This window comes from Geotrypetes seraphini, chromosome 19 (assembly GCF_902459505.1).
Source record: "Geotrypetes seraphini chromosome 19, aGeoSer1.1, whole genome shotgun sequence".
Classification (NCBI taxonomy): Eukaryota; Metazoa; Chordata; class Amphibia; order Gymnophiona; family Dermophiidae; genus Geotrypetes; species Geotrypetes seraphini.
In genome coordinates, this window is record NC_047102.1 from 20,865,113 (window position 1) to 20,885,232 (window position 20,120).

Below are 20,120 nucleotides of genomic sequence, written 5' to 3' on the forward strand. Positions count from 1 at the left end.
ATCAAAGGTAGGAGAAATGATTTTATTTTAAGTTTAGTGCTCAAAATATGTCAGTTTTGAGAATTTATATCTGCTGTCTATATTTTGCAATATATTTGTCTATTTTTCTATAGTTGTTACTGAGGTGACATTGCATATTTTAAAAAGTCATCTGCCTTGACATCTGTACCCTGTCCTTGCCTACCACTAGACCGGCAGGGAGGGGGGACAGGGTGCAGAGCCTGGCAAGGAGTGTGGGGTTGGGTGCATAGCCTGGCAGGGAGAATTTGGTTCAGAATGTTTATTTTCTTGTTTTCCTCCTCTAAATTTAGGGTGTGTCTTAAGGTCAGGTGTGTCTTATGGAGCGAAAAATACGGTAAATTTATCAAGAGATGTTATACATGTAGCCACAATAGCTAGAGCAATAGAAGTGGCTGCCAAAACTGGAGGTGTTCAGGCCATCCCTATAAAAGGAGTCAGAGGTGGCAGCAGTGTGCCATACAGGCAGCAGAGTGACATAGGTAGCTGTAGTAACTGGCAAAATACAGGTGGACACGTCCTCTGAAGACATATGGTTACATGCTGCAGCTAAGTCATATAAGACACATTCAGGAACTTTCTGGCTATTGACCCCAAAGCCCTCTCCACTGCTGTCTCATCCCTCTCCTCAACTACTATAATACAAAATACTATCAATGAAGCCATCCTCTATCATAATACCATTTTCTCATTTGCTTTAGATAACTTTGCTCCTCCAATCTCACTTTGTTAGGTGTGCCAGACCCCAGCCCTGGCTCATCCCCCGCATCCGCTATCTGCGCTCATGTGCCCATTACACTGAACGTCTCTGGCTTAAATCCCGTGCGCACGTCGGCTTCATATACTTCAAATTCATGCTGACATCCTTCCAGTCTACTCTCCCGGTGGCCAAACAAGAATACTATATCCACTTAACCACTTCTCTTCACTCCAATCCTCGCTGTGTCTTTACCACACTAAACTCCCTACTCAAAAGCATCCTCGCCACTTCAATTTCTTCCCAGACAATGGCAGAGTTCTACGATAAGATTCAGAAGATTCACCTTGATCTCTCAACCAGGCTGCTTCCCCCTCCCCTCCTTCCATCTGCCCCTTCTACTAACCTCTCCTCAACACCTGCCACCCTCTCCTCTTTCACTGAGGAGGAAACCACACATCTTCTCTCATCCTCCAAACCCACTACCTGCTCCTCTGATCCGATTCCCACTCACTTACTCGGTGCTATCTCGCTTTGTCATCCCTCCTATCTGTCACATCCTCAACCTATCGCTTTCCACTGCAACTGTCTCTGATGCCTTCAAACATGCTGTTGTCACACCCCTCCTCAAGAAACCACCCACATGTCCCTCCAACTATCGCCCCCATTTCCCTCCTCCCCTTCTTATCCAAGTTACTTAAACATGCTGTTCACCGCCATTGCCTGGACTTTCTCTTTACTATGATATTCTGGATCTGCTTCAGCCAGGTTTTCGCCTGCTGCATTCTACGGAATCTGCCCTTACTAAAGTTTCCAATGACCTGTTCTTGGCCAGATTCAAGGGCCTCTACTCTGTCTATTGCCTTTGATACTGTTGATCATCACCTACTCCTTGTTGGGATTCCAGGGTTCTATCCTCTCCTGGTTTTCTTCCTATCTCTCCCATCACACCTTTAGTGTATGCAATGGTGGTTCCTCTACAGCCTTTCCGCTATGGATTGGTGTACCTCAAGACTATGTCTTGAGACCACCTCTATTTCTCAATCTACACTTGCTCACTTGGAGCCACTATTTCCTCCCACAACTTCCAGTATCACCTCTATTGTTGATGACTCCCAGATCGACCTCTCTACGCAAATATCTCTACTGAAACCAGACCAGAGTCTCAGCCTGCCTATCTGACATTGCCGCCTGCCATCTAAAATTGAATATGGCTAAAACAATGCTCTGCTCATCTTCCCGCCTAATCCACCTCTCCGCTTCCCTCCTTCTCCCATCTCTGTAGACAACACTCTAATCCTTCCTGTTTTGTTTGCTCGTAATCTCAAGGTCATCTTTGACTCCTCTCTCTCCTTCACCACCCAGATACAACATATCGATAAAACCCTGCCGCATCTTTCTCTATAATATTACCAAAATTCGACCCTTCTTCTCTTAGCACACTACCAAAACACTTATTCTCACCCTCATCATCTCACGCTTAGAACTACTGCAACTCACTACTTTCAGGCCTTCCGCTTAGCCATCTCACTCCCCTCCAATTTGTCCAGAGTTCGGCTATATGACTCAAATTCCCAGGAGAGCCTCTTTACTCACGTTAACCCTCTCCTAAAGTCACTTCGTTGGCTTCCCATCCATTTCTGAACTACAATTCACACTCCTCTTACCTACAAATGCAACTCACTCAGCTGCCCCTCACTATCTCTCTCACTTATCTCCCCCCTATGATCTCCCACCCCCTCTCAATCTGGTAAGTCCCTCCTTTCTGTGCTCTTCTCTTCGGCTGCCAGCTCCAGACTACGTTCCTTCTGTCTTGCTTGCGCTGTATGTTTGGATAAGCTCTCCGAATCCCTACAGTGGGGCTCCGTCTTGGCAGTGTTCAAGGCCCAGTTAAAAGCCCACTTCTTTAAGAGTGTTTCAGGTCCCTAACTCCTCTCATCCTAGGTCTGCATCTCCAATGCTAAAAATCCTGTCTTTCTGTCAAGTTAGATTGTAAGTTCTTCCAAGCAGGGACACATCTATAAATGTCAAAATGTACAAGCGCTGCATACGCCTTTCAGTTCTATATAATTGATTAGTAGTAGTAGTAATATGATAGCTATGGTAAGTGCATGTTATAACATATGGAGTGCATGCTGATATCCTTCTAATAGTTACTACAGCTGATGTCGTATAGTTAGTCTGCTATTTGGGATGGTGATATGATAATGGTATTTGATATCTGCCTTTTTGTGGTTCAATCAAGTGGTCTTACAGGTACTTTCTCAGTTCCCAGTGGGCTCACAATCTAAGTATTGTACCTGGGGCAATGGAGGATTTAAAGGACTTGCCCAGAGTCATAAGGCACTGCAGTGGAAATCAAACTCATTCCTCAGATTCTCAGCCCTCAAGCCAGATGATTAAACTCATGCTGAAACACAGTGGTTAAAGACTACAGCCTCAGCATTCTGAAGTTGTAGGTTCAAACCCATGCTGCTCTTTGTGACCCTGGGCAAGTCACTTAATCCCCCCATTGCCCCAGGTACATTAGATAGTATAGTGAGCCCACCAGACAGGGAAGAATGCTCGAGTACCTGAATAAATTCTTATAAAACCATTCTGACTTCCTTTGGGAGAATGTATAGAAAATTGAATAAATAAAATAATTTGGTACAAACTGCCAACAGGTGACCTGTACAGCTTTCAGTTACCTTACTTTACTAAGCATAGTTGAATAATTACAGTTCCGATGAATTATTATTTTTTTTTTACATAATAATACTAGTGAAAGAAGAAAGCACATTTTAGGTATTTATGCTAAAATATAACCAGCAGGCTGAAGAAGATAAGAACATGTACTCTTAAGCTTCCACGTGTTAGCATCATGCTTGTTGCATCTGGTGAGATAGAACTGATTGCTTCAGCCATTATGCTCTGGCATTTCTTCAGGATATGCTGTAGTTTGCAGTTTGTCTTTATATAATAGTGACCAAAGGACTTTCCTGCCATTCATTCACCTCAAGTGCCCAAGTGGCAGATGAAATTTAATGTAGACAAATGCAAAGTGATGAACATTGGGAAGAATAACCCGATTTACAGTTACTGGATGCTAGGGTCCACCTTGGGGGTTAGCGCCCAATAAAAGGTTCAGGTAGTCAATACGATGAAACCTTCCGCCCAATGTGTAGCGGCAGCCAAAAAAACAAACAGGATGCTAGGAATTATTTAAAAAGGGATGGTTAACAAGACTAAGAATGTTATAATGCCCCTATATTGCCCCTGACTTCAGGCTGCCGTGTTTGCTGCTAATGTCACTTCCTCCACTTAACGGAGACTTTCTATCCCTTAAACTTTCTTTCTAGTACTTAAAATAAAATTCCCTGAGCTTAGCTATTTTAACTGCAAGGAATTTCCCAGCAAAGTCTTACCAGTGAAGATCTCTCTGTCTCTGGAAGTCCTATTCTGGAACTGAGGGTGAAAATCAGCTCTGCCCTATTTTATCTGCATTTGGTTCCTTGATGATTCACACTGCAAAAAATAAAGTGACTAACAGACTTTGCAGAATATAGGTGCATGATAGCTATGTCATGCCAAGCAAAGAGATCACATTTTTTCCGTTGCTAGTTAAACTTCATTGGTTACCAATGGAACAGAGTCCTGTTCATAATTCTTCTGCTTACATGTGAGGCTACTTCATACTGGAGTACCTGATTTTCTGGCTAGACTAACACTGCCATACAGTATATTCTAGCTTGATCTTTGTGATCACTGAATGACCATGGTTAATTCTTCCCAGACCTTCCCAAGCATACTGGTATTTACCAGGAAGAGTGCAGTCTACTTCTTGGCATGGTTTCTAAATAACTATCTTCTACTCTCCTTACATTTAGAATCTTCTTGTCAGAAATTTGACTGGTTAAAAACCTCTTTTTACTCTAGCCTTCTAAGGGTTGGTGGGAGTAGGGTCAGGTTAGTTAGTTCTTATTAATAATAGTACATATCTTACCAGTCAGTGGCACTTTGGTGTGATTGATGATACTGACTGGAAGTTCTTTTACCATTTCCTATCATTTAAATGGAGTTCTTTTCTTGACATTGATTTTATTACATTACCTCAATTTACACTGTTAAAAAGTGGGGTCGATCAAATGTTATTAAACTGTACTTTACTTCCATCCTCGCTGTTTCTTTTCATGTATACTTTTTTTTTCGTTCCATAAGACACACTTTTTCCACCCCCAAAAAAGGGGTGCGTCTTATGGAGCGAATACACCTCTGCCCCCCCCGGCGTTCTGTTGCTGCCTTGTTGCCCCTCCACTTGCCGCCTGCTCACCACCCTCTTACCCGCTCACTGCTGCAGGAAAGAAAGAGAAGGGCCGCGCGGCGTGCAATCGGGCCCACAAGTGTTGCCCCTGACGTTAATTCTCCCTTCGTGGAGCTGCGGCATCAGGAGTCAGCCGCTTAGCAGTGTTAGCATCGGGTGTGCGCATTGAGTGTGCTGTGGTCCAGGAATGCAGGACCCCTCGTTTTAGTCGGAGGAGTCAGCTTGACTTCCGTCAAGGATCTCTCACGGATTTTTGGGCTCCTGGGATGTCGGCAGTGCTCCAGTTCCTGCGGTGTGGCCTTGAGGATCTTGACAACCCCGTTCCTCTGGCAAGTTTGGTAGGGTATGTGTGTGTGTGGTGGTGGGGGGGAGCTTGGTACGGGTGTGCTAGTGGCACTGGTGGGGCATGGCCTGGGAGGTGAGCCTCTGGTTATTTGGGGTAGTGGGGTGTTGGTAGCTTGGGGTCTACCAGGGTTTGGTGAAGGGGTTTTTTGTGCTTCTTATGGCGCCTGCTAAAAAGTCTGGTTCCAGGGGAGAGAGGGGTGGTGGAGCTCAGAGGGTTCATTCTGCAGCGGTGGCAATGCCTGTTGGTGGACCAGGGGGGAGGAATTGGAATGGAAGGGAGGAAGGCATACAGGCTTTGGTGTGGGATGGATGGAAGGAGGAAGGCAGGCAGGCTTGGGTAGTGGGAGAGAGGAAGGACAAAGGCTGGAAGGCAGTGAGGGGGAGGGGGTCAAGAACTTGGGACATAGGAAGGAAGGAGGGAGGGAGGGAATAGAAAGAGACAATTGTTGGGCCTGAGGAAGTAAGGAAGAAAAGAAAGAAACTAAACTATCTAGTGCAACCAGAAATCACCAGACAACAAAGGTAGTATTTCAATTTAGGGATCAAAATCTGTCTGCCACAGGTATATTTGTCTGTTTTTTCTAATTTGTCTGTTTTTCTAGGGGACTGGGTTCAGAGGCACAATTTGGTTCAGAACATTTTTTTCTTGGTTTTTCTTCCTCCTCCTAAATCTAGAGTGCGGTCTTATGGTCAGGTGCGTTTTATGGAGCAAAAAATGCAGATAAATGATAATTTGAATAAGTAAAACATGTTAAACCACAGGGAATTTCCTATGACATGTTAAGGAAGAGAGACAAAGTGAAATCAAAAGGCTCAGTGATTGAAAAGAAAAAGGGGGAACACTTCAAGCTCCCAACCGAAGTGCCCCAGGCCTAAGTAGGTCAAGGAGCCACAAAAAAGAATGGAAATTTACAAGTGATGAAAAATACTAAAGGGTTCTTTTACTAAAGGCTAGCGTTGCCACTAAGGGCCGGATTCCATAAATGGTGCCGTCGTGAAAGGTAGGCCAGAGTTTTAAAGGCCTACATTTCCGGCACCTACCTTTCATGTGAATTGCAGCTACAGTAGCATTAGGCATCATAAATGCCTCAGTAGCTGCGAATAAAGGCACCATTTTTCTAAGCTCCAGTAAGCACCTACATTTTTTAAAAAACTGTTTTAATCCTGTTTAAAACGGCTGTTTTCCACTTGTTTAGGCACCTAACTAAGGCACTGTTCATGTAATATAAGCCTAAATACTAAAAAGCCATTTCATACCAATGGGCTTTTTAGTATTTAGCGCTTGCTAAGCTTTTATAAAAGAGCTCCTAAGAAAATAACAATAGGGGAAGAAAAAGAATTAAAATAAAAATAGCTGCAAGGTTTATAATTTCACAACATAAGAATTGCCGCTGCTGGGTCAGACCAGTGGTCCATCGTGCACAGCAGGTCTGCTCATGCGGCGGCCCTTAGGTCAAAGACCAGTGCCCTAACTAAGACTAGCTTTACCTGCGTACGTTCTGGTTCAGCAGGAACTTGTCTAACTTTGTCTTGAATCCCTGGAAGGTGTTTTCTCCCCTATAACAGCCTCCGGAAGAGCGTTCCAGTTTTCCACCACTCTCTGGGTGAAGAAGAATTCCTTTACGTTTTGTACGGAATTTATCCCCTTTTAACTTCAGAGAGTTTCCCTCTCGTTCTCTCTACCTTGGAGAGGGTGAACAACCTGTCTTTATCTACATGTGTATATCTTGAATGTTTTGATCATGTCCCCGCTCAGTCTCCTCTTTTCAAGGGAGAAGAGGCCCAGTTTCTCTAATCTCTCACTGTACGGCAACTCCTCCAGCCCCTGAACCATTTTAGTCGCACCTGAGCTGCTTGATGCTAAGGCTCCCTTGTATTCCATTCCTATAAAGAATGCTACAAGACATTAGATGTTTGATATGCAATTTTGAAAATAAAAAACAAAAGCTCTAGGCAAAGATACAGGCAAGACTTGAAATAAATATAAGAGGCTAGGTAAAAGAATTTTATCGTGGCTATTCAACCAAACCAGGAAAGGGACAAGTGATCCCAGTGATCAAGGTAAAGCTTTAATTCATGCACTCATACAGGATAATTTGCCTGAAACAAACCAGAATAGTCAGTGATTATGTAAACACCCAGATATTTAATTCTATGGCCACCCATTTAAAACTAAAAGAGCCTGTTGAAGAGCACTGTGCTCATGTTAACGTTAAATCCTGAGACACAACTACCACAAAAAGGCAGAATAAACATCTTCACCTCTTCCAATGAAGAAGGTAGACTGGTTGGTCACACGTGGGAGGGCAAGCATATGCGCATGAGTGGAGAACTCCCAAAAGCTTCTAGAAAAGAAGCTGTGGATTTTTCTGCTCTGGGCTCTTATCAGATGACTTTAGAAATGTTTGCATTAGCATTATTACTTTCCATAGTAGAATAATAGTAAATGTTTATACTTATATTTGGCTTTTGATGAACCACCTTTCAGTTCAAATATCAAAACAGTTCACAATAGTTAAAAAAAAGTATTGAAGTAGGAAAAAATCCGAAGTCTACAGAAGAGTAAAAACAAACAAACCCAGAACTGCCTCTGAGGCAAACGCTAGCATGTAAAGGTATGTTTTTAAAGATGACTTAAATCTCATGTATGATTGTTCTGTTTGAATCGGGACCAGTTGAGAATTCCAAAGGGATGGTGCAAGGTGAAAAAATGCCGAGTGTCTACTTTCTTTTACCAGAATTGCCTTGTATGTGTGAACTTTTAACCATGGAAAAAAGGAGGGAGGAAGGAAGGAAACGTATATGCAGTGACAGTATTTTCAAATCACTGGGCATATTTTTTTTTTTTTTTTTTTGGGGGGGGGGGGTACATTTTGTACCTACTACAGTTTAGGCTCAGTGTATGAGCATTTTGTATGTACATTTTTATTCCTGACCCCATTTCTACAGGGAAAGTAGGTATAAGGCTGAAAGCTGTGTTGCGGAGACTCATTGCTTTCTCCAAGGAAATTTAAGAACTTTAACACTTTTGATGAACCTTCTCAATCTTGTTAATTCATCTTAACTTATTTTTCATTACTTACAGCTTCAGACACTGGGACTTGGTACAGTTGCATGGCTTTTTAGACTTCATATCCCATGCACAAATAGGTACTCTAGAAAAAGTAATAAAGCAAGAAATGAATAATATTTCAAAATCTGCACAAATAAAATGAAAAATGCTTCTTTGTAAACTTTTAAACCAAATTGATGAAATAAAAACATAGAATATTATTCAAAGCAGAGGTGTGCCAGTGCAAGGGGAGTACAATTTTCCAAAGTTATTTATTCCAGTAAAGCAAAGATACCTGTAGCAGGTGTTCTCCGAGAGCAGCAGATATATAGTCTCACATGTGGGTGACATCATCCACAGAATCCAGCACAAACACTACCAAGTGCACTGTCACTTTAAGTCTTTAGGCATGCCCAAGCCACACACATACCGGTACCTTCCAACATAAGTTCGGCTTGCAGGACCATCAGTTCAGTAGCTAGGGGAGGTGGGCAAGTTGTGAGAATATATGCTTGCTGTTCTCAGAGAACACCTGCTACAGTTAAGAATCTTTGCTTTCTCCATGGACAAGCAGGCATAATATTTTCACAAATGGGACTCTCAAGTTATCAGGATCATGACTCTGGATGAGGATAATGGATATATATAAACATGAGCCTGGCAAAATCCAGGAAGGATGAAGGGAAAGTTGGCATTTAGGAAGTAAAAAGATCCTTCAATGACAGCGGGTATTTCAGCTGAGGGGGAGAAAACATTTACTTGATTGGTGAAAGAAGCCACACTCTTGGTGTTAATGAGCAGTGGAAAAAGGATCTTTCATTCTGCATCTGTAGTGTTGGGAGTGGTTGCAAATTGTATGGTTTTATTGGTTGAGAGCTCTAGAAGGAATGGAAATCAAACCTAGCAAGGCCAATGCAGTGCTATGAGTATCATAAGCCTCAATCTTAGCAAAGCTTAAATAGGGTATTCCCAATGAGAAATATAGAGGAACCTGTCCCCCCAATGAATGAGATAGGCATCCAACACAATGCAACTGGGGACAAATATCCTGGAACAGAACTGCAGATGTTTGTTGTTCCAAGGGTAAGTGAAGAGATCTATGTCTAGTGTTGCCTATTTGGAGAAAATCTGATATAAGACGATTATGCTGAGAGACCATTTGTGAGGCTGAAGAACTCTACTTAGTTTGTCAAGACATTCCACTTCCCCCTCTAAGTAAACTGCTTTTATAATGATGCCGCAAGCAGTTGCCCAATTCCAAATCTTAACTGCTTCCATGCAAAAGGAGTGAGATCCTGTGCCTCCTTCCTTGTTCAGATAGAACATGGCAACTTGATTGTCTTTATGGACAAGGACTTGGTGGAGGAGACAGTTCATAGTTTTTTCTTTCTGAAATCAAACTGCAAAAGTGCGCTTTTTTTTTTCTTTTTTCTTATTTTCAACAAAAGTTCAACTCTCTTGGTGGCTTCAGTGCCCTGAGACCCCTTATTCAGGTGTTCTCTGCCTGGGAAAGGAAGCAATTCCTGCAGAGCCAGACTGCAGCTTCACAGAGCAAGCTTCAGGTAGAGTCTGCCTGCTGTATGCCACCTCAGAGCTTGGGGTCTGTCCCCCTAGGAGCAAACTTGCCTTCTGAACTTTTCAGAGGCTTAAGTGTAAGCTGTGTGCTCCCTGAGTAAGAGCCCTCGGGGCATCAGGGTGCAGGCTGCATTTTCCCATCCCCATTCATGTGTTAAGATTCTGAGGGGGCAGAGGTTTCAGTTAAGGTCTGTCTGACTGGCAGCCTGAAGATTCTGAAGATTGGACTGTTTGGTGAGATCTGATGCAGAAATTATTTTCCCTTCACGTCAGGCAGGTACTGCAGAGACTGTGAGTACAGCCATATTATTTCCTCTGGGAAAATTGATGGGAGTCTAAAAGTCATTTTTGAGGGTTTCGGGGGGAAGAGTTCAGATCTTCCACCTCAAAAACCCTTATTTCAGCATTTTAAATTTTTCACAGTCTCCAAGGGCCATTTTTGGCACAATTTTTCTGGTGGTGGCCATCTTGGATTTTTATCTATCTTTATTTTTTTAAACTTCTTTTTTCTGCCTTAAAACTAGAGAGCTGCACGGGGACGACGGGAATTCCGCGGGACCTGCGGGAGTCCCGCGGGTCCCTCCTTCGGGTCATGGGGATCCCGTGGGGACGCCACCTAGGGTCACGGATCCTGTGGGGACGCCTCCGAGGGTCGCGGGGTTCCTGCGGGGTTGGATGCGAGGCTCGTCTTATCCCTACCTGCCCTGCCGCAGCACACAGCCAATTGGAACGGAAGTCTTCCACAATGTCAGCGCTGACATTGGGAAGACTTCCATTCCGATCGGCTGTGTGCTGCGATCGGCAGTGGTGTACCAATGGGGGGTGGGGAGGGAAGTCTGCCCTGGGTGCAGCCATTGGGGGGGGGGACCTTTGTGGCGCTTCAACCGACCGACAACAGGCCCGGTCCGACAAACCTTCCTGCCCTATAGCCGCAAATCTAAATTACTTTCTTACAGCAGCTTCAATACTCCAGCTGCTGTAAGAAGGTAATTTAGATTCGCGGCTACAGGGCAGGGAGGTTTGTCGGACCGGGCCTGTTCTGTTGTCAGTCGGGTGGGGAAGCGCCACAAAGGTAAGGGGCAGGGAGGGAGAAAGGGAGGAAAGGTGGAGTGGAGAGGAAAAGACCCTTAAGGTAAAATTGAGGGGGGAGAAGGACGTTGAAAGCACTGGGGAAGACAAAGGGGTGGAGAAGGATAATGAAAGGACATGGGGAAGACAGGGGGGGGGAGAAGGACGTTGAAAGGACATGGGGAAGACGGAGGGGGAGGAGGACACTGAAAGGACATGGGGAAGACGGGGGGGGAAAAGGACGCTGAAAGGACATGGGGAAGACAGAGGGGGGAGAAGGACGCTGAAAGGAAATGGGGAAGAGAGAGTGGGGAGAAGACGCTGGCAGGGAAGAAGACAGAGATGCCAGACTATGGGGGGAGCGGAGGGAAGAAGATGGGTGCCAGACCAATTTGGAAGGGGGGAGAAAGGGAGAGGCACAGTAACAGAGCAAATGGAAGACGCAGAGAGAAGAGAGACAGTGGATGGAAGGAATTGAATGAGAACATGAGGAAAGCAGAAACCAGGCAACAAAGGTAGGAAAAAAATTCTATTTCTTTTTTTTTTTTTTTGCTTCAGGATAAAGTAGTATATTAGTTGTGTTGATAAAAATTTATAAACATTAGAGGCTCTGGTAGAAACCCGTTTACAAAGTATGTATTCTTCCCAATTAATATTTCCAAATTAATAAAGTCTTTTTGCTTATTTGTAAATGGGTTTCTACCCGAGCCTTTAATTCAGTAGCATAATTAAATGAAATAACTATTTCTGAAGTTTATAGGGATGGGTGGGGATGGAGGGGATTCCTCGCGGGGAGGGAGGGGATTCCTCGCAGGGTTGGGTGGGGATGGAGGGATTCTTTGCGGGGACGGGTGGGATTTCTGTCCCCGCGCAACTTTCTAATCCAGACCCTTCCTGAATAACAATTACCCCTTTAAAAGGGAACCTTTTAAAGAGCAACTTTGGAGGTAGAATCACTAGCTCATTGTTGGATCCATAGCGTTCTGGGGACAGAAATTGAATAAGTCGACACTTTACTCAGGAAACGAATAATGTCATAGAGAGCCTCTGCCATATAATCTACCCATGATAAAAGGAGCTGGGGCATGGGCTCATCGCCCTCATGTTCTAGAGTCCATAGCCTGGAAAGCACAGTTACTTACCGTAACAGGTGTTATCCAGGGACAGCAGGCAGATATTCTCTACATTTGGGTGATGTCATCCATGGAGCCCCGTCGCGGACAGCTTTTCAAGCAAACTTGATTGAAGATCTCAAGTTTGCTAGTACTGCCCACGCATGCGTGCCTTCCTGCTCCACTAGAGGGCGCATCCCCTCGTGGTCTTCAGATAACCAGCAAAGAAGCCAACCTTGGGGAGGTGGGTGGGTTGTGAGAATATCTGCCTGCTGTCCCTGGATAACACCTGTTACGGTAAGTAACTGTGCTTTATCCCAGGACAAGCAGGCAGCATATTCTCTACATGTGGGTGACCTCCAAGCTATCCAAAAGGGGACGGAGGGAAAGTTGGCAATTTATGTAAACAGATTACGCAAAACCGACTGGCCAAACCGGCCGTCGCACCTGGAAAAGGCATCTAAACAGCAGTGAGAGGTGAAGGTATGAACCAAAGACCAAGCGGCAGCCTTGCAGATCTCCTCAAGAGGCGTGGACCTGAGGAAAACGACAGACGCCGCCAGTACTTGGACTCTACGTCTCATGACCCGACCTTGCAGCGAGAGACCAGGCTGAGCGTAGCAAAAAGAAATACAAGCAGCCAACCAGTTGGACAAGGTGCGCTTGGAAACAGGACGGCCCAACCGATAAGGATCGAAAGAGATGAAAAGTTGAGGCACAGTCCGAGGAGACTCGGTGCGTCACAGGGAAAAGACCAATGCCCCCTTACAGTTAAGCGAGTGAAGCGCCACCTCACCAGGATGCTAATGGGGCTTCGGAAAAAACACCGGAAGAACAATGGACTGGTTGAGGTGGAAATCCGAAACCACCATAGGCAAGAACTTAGGAGAGAACGAAGGACCACCTTGTCATGATGGAACACAGTAAAAGGCGGATCCTCAACCAGAGCTTGCAGCTCATGACTCTGTGGGCAGACGCGAGAGCAACCAGGAACACCACTGCCCAAGTGAGATACCTGAGATGAGTCTTATCAATGGGATCAAACGGAGGTTTCATCAATTGAGCCAGAACCACATCAAGATCCCAAACCACCGGTGGGGGGGGGGGCCTGAGTGGAGGAAGAACATTGTAGAGACCCTTCATAAAGCGGGAAACCACCGGATGGACAGAAAGCGGTTTCCCATCAAGCGGCTGATGAAAGGCAGCAAGCGCGCTGAGATGGAATCGAATAGATGTCGATATAAGGCCAGACCTAGACGAGTGGAACAGAAAATCCAGCACGGAAGACAAGGAGGCAGAGAGTGGCTCCATACGGCGTGCAGCACACCACGCAGCAAATCTGGTCCATTTCTGGGAACAGCAATGCCGAGTGGAACTCTTCCGAGAGGCTTCGAGAACATCCCTCACCGATGGAGAGAAACCTAAGGAGGAAAGCACGTTGAGAGGAACCAAGCTGTTAAGTGTAGAGACTGCAGATTGGGATGTAACAGCGAACCCCGACTCTGAGACAGCAGAGAAGGAAACACAGGAAGAAGCAGAGGCTCCCTGACACTGAGCTGGAGGAGCAGGGAGAACCACGGCTGCCAGGGCCACCGAGGCACTATCAAGATCATGGTGGTGCGGACCAACTTGAGATGCACCAGGGACCTGAGAATCAGAGGAAAGGGAGGGAACGCATAGAGGAACCTGTCCTTCCAATCGAGAAGGAAAGCATCTGCCTCGAGACGATCTGGGGAGTATATCCATGAGCAGAAACGAGGCAACATGTGATTGAGGGGCGAAGCGAACAGATCTAGCTGTGGAGTCCCCCACCGAACAAACGCCTGCCGCAGAGTATGGGCACGGAGCGACCATTCGTGCGGCTGAAGAAGGTGACTCAACATGTCCGCCAGACAATTGCGCTCGCCCTGGATATACACCGCCCGAAGAAAGAGGTTGTGGCGTAACGCCCATCGCCAAAGACGAAGGGCTTCCCTGCAAAGCGACAGGGAACCTGTACCCCCTTGCTTGTTCACATAATACAATGCCACCTGGTTGTCCCTATGCACCAGGACCACGTAATCCTGCAGCAAATGACGTAACGCCACCACGGCATTATAAATGGTCTGGAGCTCCAGCAGGTTGATGTGGCAGCGACGGTCCGCACTCGACCAAAGACCCGGAGTCCTGAGGGCCGTTGAGGTGCGCTCCCCAGGCATACATCGAGGAGTCCGTCATCAGAACCTTCAAATGTGGGGGCACGAGAAGAGCAAACCTCTGGACAGATGGGAAGAGCTGGCCCACCAACGGAGCGAGTGGTGCAAGGAGGGAGTCACCACAATGTGCTGGGACGCGGGATCCCGATCCTGCCACCACTGAGACACCAGAGTCCACAGATGGACATGCAGATGTAACCAGGCGAACGGCGAGACCTGAACAGTGGAGGCCCTGTGTCCCAAAAGGAGTACCATCTGCTTGGCCGAGACCGAAGACCTCTGACTGAAGACACCAGCTGACTCAGGCGCAGAAGGGCGGCCTGCCACGGTAGAGGTAGAAACGACCGGAGGCGGACCGAGGACAGAGGGCCCGCTCACCTACTGGCATAAACGAACAAGGGCCTCCTACCGAGGCTGAGGCAAGAAGGAGCGCAGACAAACTGCGTCCAGGTCCGCCCCGATGAATTCCCAAGACTGGGGTGGACAGAGGTGAGACAAGGGGAAGTTCACCCCTAAGCCTAGACCCCGAAGGATCAAAATGGTCTGATTTGTCGCTCGCAGAACCTCCAGGTGAGAGGACGCTTTGAGCTACCAGCCCTCGAGGCAGGGGAACACCTGCAGGCTGCGGAAACGCAGGGCAGCAGAAAACACCACCAGGCAGAACGTGAAAACCCTTGGAGAGGCCGCCAGGCCGAAGGGAAGGATACAACACAGGAGGTGGAGATCCCCCACTCGGAATCTCAGAAACCGGCATGGGCCGGGGAATAGGAAAGTGCATGCACAGTGAGCACAGCCAGTCCCCTCCGTCCAAGAAGGGGCACAATGCTGGAAGGGGAGCATACTGAACCGCTGCCGGACCAGAAACTAGCAGAGTTCTACTGAATGTTATATCAGCAATACTAATGTAATTGTGATGTAGTGACTTTTTCATTTGTGCAATATTCCTTTAGTCACTCTCCTTTAAGTATATTTTTGTTTAAAGTGTTTGCCCCTTTTCTATATATTTGGACCAGAAACTAGGACAGGTCACGAAGGGCCAGGACCAGACGCAGATCCCCCGGTCTCAGGGGCATCAGACCCACTGATCTGGAGGAACCTCATCAACCACTCGGAGGCGAAGGAGGGCTTGAGCGGCCAGCAACAAAAGGGGTAGTCGAGACCTGCCAGAGGGACACTCTCCGGGGGGAGGACCCGGATGATGGGAACGCCCAACAGATAGAGGCGAGGCTATCCCACCATGCATAGAATGATGGAGACGCCCCCCCGAAGGGAGAGGAGAAATCTCCAGAAGGAGATGAACCCAGAGGCTCATACCAGAATAGTCAAAAAGACAGTCCAGGAGTCGCCGAAGCCGGTGGCTGGACCGCTGCAGCGACTGCGGCCGCTGTGAAGGAGGCCGAGAGAACACAGGAGTGGTATCCGGAGGGCACCTCCGGAGAGGGAGTCTATACCGCCAAGCCAGACGGTATTCAGCTGAAGGCACACCAGAGAGGCGAAGTACCGTTCGTGTTCTGAGGGGCGGTCAGTGACCACCTCAACAGAGGCCTCAAGAAGCGTAGTACCCATGCAAGTGAGAGTGGCGAGACGATCCTGGAGGTTCGGACCCCTAGCCACACTCGGCGCCAAGCGAGACGACACATGGGAGCAAAAGAGCCGGAGCTGGGAGAGAGTCTCACCTAGGAGACTAAACTCCGTACTATGAGAATCCGGCACGGCTGCCCGGAAGGAATCGAAGAGAAAGTGGAGAACCCTCGATTCCCAGATTTTTTTTTTCTAGGTTTCTTATTGTCCTATCGCTATGTTTTTGGGGTGGTCTGGGTCTGGGGTGGGTTGTTTGTGTCTGCGGATTTTGCTGTCCCCGGGTTGGTATCAAAGCCTCTGTGTATCATATTCCCAACTTGTTTTTCTTTTTGCTTACCCGATTGCCTCCCCCCCTTGTTCAGTTCCCCACCTGTGGTCTGTTGAGGACTCCTTCTTGGGCAAGTGGGGATTACCTCCCCGGCTTCTTTATGGGACGGAGGGGTTGGTTTTTTTTTTTTTCTTCTGGACCTGTTCATAGTTCCATCGGGAGAGTGGCTTCGGGTACGGCCTAGGGGTGGGGTTCACGGGGCCGCTTTGTTGGGTTGACATGATGTGGGGGGCCGGGGGTGTTAGAGGACTGTCGTCTGGGTGTGTTTTGGGGTACTCTGGGGTTTGGTTGGGAGTTTCTGCTAGTTTGGCGGGATTAGTCTTTTTGGCAGATCTTGGTTAGGGGTTCGGGAGAGGGGAGGGTGGGTCGAGTGTATGCAGTCTTTTGGTGGTTTAGGGTATTGGAAAGTTAGGGGAGGACTTTCCGGGAGTGGGGTGGTAGTATTGAAGGAGCGTGTGTGGTATGGCTGTGGATGTCTGTGGGGTGTTCTGTGAGTCGGTGGGGAGGGGGTGGGGCAGTGGGTGGTGCTGACCGGGGGACCGGAGGGCCTATGGGACTTTTGTTTTTTCCTGGAGCCGGGCTTGGCTGGGAGGTCCGGTCTCTGGCTTGCTTCTCTTTTCTTGTGAACAAATTGCTGTGGTGGCTATTTCAGCTTAGCAGCTATGGTTAATTTGACTATAATTACTTTGAATGTAGATGGTATACACTCTCCAATTAAACGAAAGAGGATTCTCAATTGGCTTCGGCAACACCATGTAGACGTGGCATTCTTGCAGGAAACCCATTTGACGAGTACTGAGCATGAGAAGTTGCGCAGAGACTGGGTGGGCGATGTGAGCTACTCCGCTTATAATAGTAGACAAAGAGGGGTGGCTATTCTGGTGCACAAACACCTGCCGTTCCACATTCACAAGACTATCCCGGATAAGGAAGGCCGTTATATTATGGCTTTGGGGGAGATCTGGGGCTTTCAGCTCCTTTTTTGCAATCTTTATGCCCCAAATGTTTATAGTCATAGTTTCTATTCTGGGCTGCTGGGCATCATAGCGCAATATCCCACTTATCAATTGATTGTAGGGGGGGATTTTAATATTACTGCTGACCCAACTTTGGACTGCTCTCCTGCCAAGCCGCGGCCTCGAAACTCTGCCCACATGGGGGTGAATTTTTTAAGTGCTCATCTTGAGGTTGTGGATGCATGGCGGACTCTTCATCCGTTTGATAGGGAATTCACGTTTTATTCCAACCCGCACTCTATGTATTCCCGTTTGGACTATGTTCTGGTGTCGAATGCTCTTTTTTCCCGGGTGGACAAGGTTAGCATTGAAGATACTTCACTTTCTGACCATTCGGCGGTGGTGCTTACTTTGGGAATCACTGATATGAAGGGGGATAGAACATGGCGGTTCCCTGCCGCTTTCTACTCGGATAGGGATTTCGGGCTGTATTTGCGGAAGCACTGGCTGGAATATACCAAGTACAACAACTCCCCAGATGTGGACCCTGAAGTATTCTGGGAAGCTTCTAAAGCGGTCTTGCGGGGCCATATTATTCAATATGTTGCTACCAAATGAAAACAGCAGGGTGAGCGACTACTAGCGCTCGCGGAACAGTTGGCGAAGCTTCGCAAAAGTCACCGGACGACGCTGTCGGAGCCGGAAGGACAGCAAATTAAATCTATTCATCTTCAGATAAATGAGATCTTGAACAGCCGTGCTCGCCAAGATATTTATTATCAGAAGTTTCGTCTTTATCGGTGGGGAGGTAAGGCGGGCAAACTTCTCGCGAACCTGGTTCGGCCTTATCGGAAAAAACAAATTATCCGTCGGGTGAAAAATGCTAGAGGGGAGAGTTTTACTCAGGAAGCCCAAATCCGGGAGCAATTTGTGGATTTTTATACTGCTCTTTATGCACGTCGGGACTTCACTGCGGAGGATTGAGATCATTTTTTCCAGGATATTCGTCTTCCGCGGATCTCCACTGAACAGGCAGACCGACTGAGTGCTCCTATTTCCCTAGAGGAAGTTCGTTCGGGGATCCGAAAGCTGAAGCTTACCAAGTCTCCGGGGCCGGAGCAACTTAGCGCATATCACTCTACTCCCTAAGCCCGGAAAGGATATTACACAGGTGGGATCATACCGCCCGATTTCATTGTTAAATCAAGATGTTAAATTGTTGGCCTCTATTCTGGCAGCCCGATTGAATCTGGTCCTCGTTGCGGAGGATCAAGTAGGTTTCGTCCCTCAGCGGTATGCCTCTATGAATCTTCTTAAGGCATTGACGGCGCTCCATGACCATCGGGATGGAGGGGACACCTCTGCGATCGTTGGCTTGGATATGGAGAAGGCCTTTGATAGCATTTCGTGGCAGTATCTTTTTTGGGTGCTGCAGGAGTACGGCTTGAATGGGAACTTCCTTAGGTGGATTCAGAGCTTATATACATTACCGCAGGCACGACTTATCATTAATGGGGGCCTTTCCCCTACTTTTCCGCTCTGTAGGGAGACGCGTCAGGGGTGCCCCCTATCTCCCCTTCTATTCGTCTTAGCTATTGAACCACTCGCCACTAAGATCCGCTCTAGTCCAATGTTGCGTGGTATCCGGATGGGGAGCGTAGAGTGCCGTATCATGTTGTTTGCAGATGATATTTTGCTTTTCTTGGATCAGGCCCCCCTTCACTTGCCGGTGGCGTTACGTTTAGTTGCAGAGTTTGGCGTATTGTCGGGTCTCCAAGTAAACTGCGCCAAGTCTGACTTGCTCCCTTTGTCCGGATTGAGCCCTGAACCATGGCATGCTGCTTTGCAGATTCCACCCGTGCGCAAACCGATGAGATACCTTGGTATTTATCTCCATCCAGACACCCGGGTTATGTATAATAGTAATGTATTGGCAGCTATTACTAAAATTCAGACCCTGTGTTCTGCTTGGCGGGACCTTCCACTGTCCCTGCTGGGAAGGGCGGCTTTGGTTAAAATGATTCTCCTCCCTAAGCTGCTCTACCCTTTACAAACGGTGCCCTTTTGGGTGTTGCAACGGGATATTGGGAGGCTTCGATCCATTTTTACCTCGTTTCTTTGGCGTCATAAAGCGGCGCGGATCGCGTATGCGAAGTTGACTCTCTCTAAATGGGAAGGGGGATTGGGACTCCCAGATATTCGTGCGTACAATGTGGCAGCTCTTATGTGTTTTATTCACGAGGGAGTGACTGTAGTTGCTCAGTTTTCCCCTTCGGGATGGATGGCGGGGTGGTGTCTGCCTTACACTTTCCTCAACCTTCTGCATGGGATCCAGGGTGGGTGAGAAGGAGGAGCTCTGCCCTCCCAGTTACGATTCCTGCGCCCCTTTCATTTGGCATGGTGGTGGTGGCGCCGGCTGCAGGCCCGGTCTCCGAATGCCTCACCATTTTTGCAGCTTCAGGGTAATCCGGGTTTCTCTCCGGGTCTCGGCCGTTCTCCATTTGCTGCATGGGCATCCAGGGGTCTCTTTAATAAAAATGATGTTTCAAAAAAAAAAAAGAACATAAGCAATTCCTCTGCTGGGTCAGACCTGAGGTCCATCTTGCCCAGCAGTCCGCTCACGCGGCCCAACAGGTCCAGCAGCACAAAGCCTCAGGCAATGTCGACGCACATGGCCTCAGTCAAGTCGAGGCACAAGCCTCAGGCGATGTCGAGGCACAAAGCTTCAGGCGACGTCGAGGCACAAAGCCCCAGTCGACGTCGAGACACACAGCCTCAGTCGACGTACAAAGCCTCAGCCTGTCCCAAGCACCGTCGAGGCACAAAGCCTCAGTCAACGTCAAGGCACAAAGCCCCAGGTGACATCGCTCAGCCGAAGTCCGACGAGGGT

The 20,120-nt window shown here is 47.5% G+C and overlaps 1 protein-coding gene across 1 annotated transcript in view; it reads right to left on the minus strand.

Moving 5' to 3' along the window:
- The window catches only part of LOC117352350 (tesmin-like), an 80,887-nt gene extending 61,141 nt beyond the window's left edge, over positions 1 to 19,746 (minus strand). Inside the window, exon 1 of the mRNA XM_033928781.1 lies at positions 19,675 to 19,746. Within this exon, the coding sequence (XP_033784672.1) occupies positions 19,675 to 19,746 (72 nt within the window). The remainder of the gene's footprint in view (positions 1 to 19,674) is intronic.
- Positions 19,747 to 20,120: the final 374 nt, after the last annotated feature.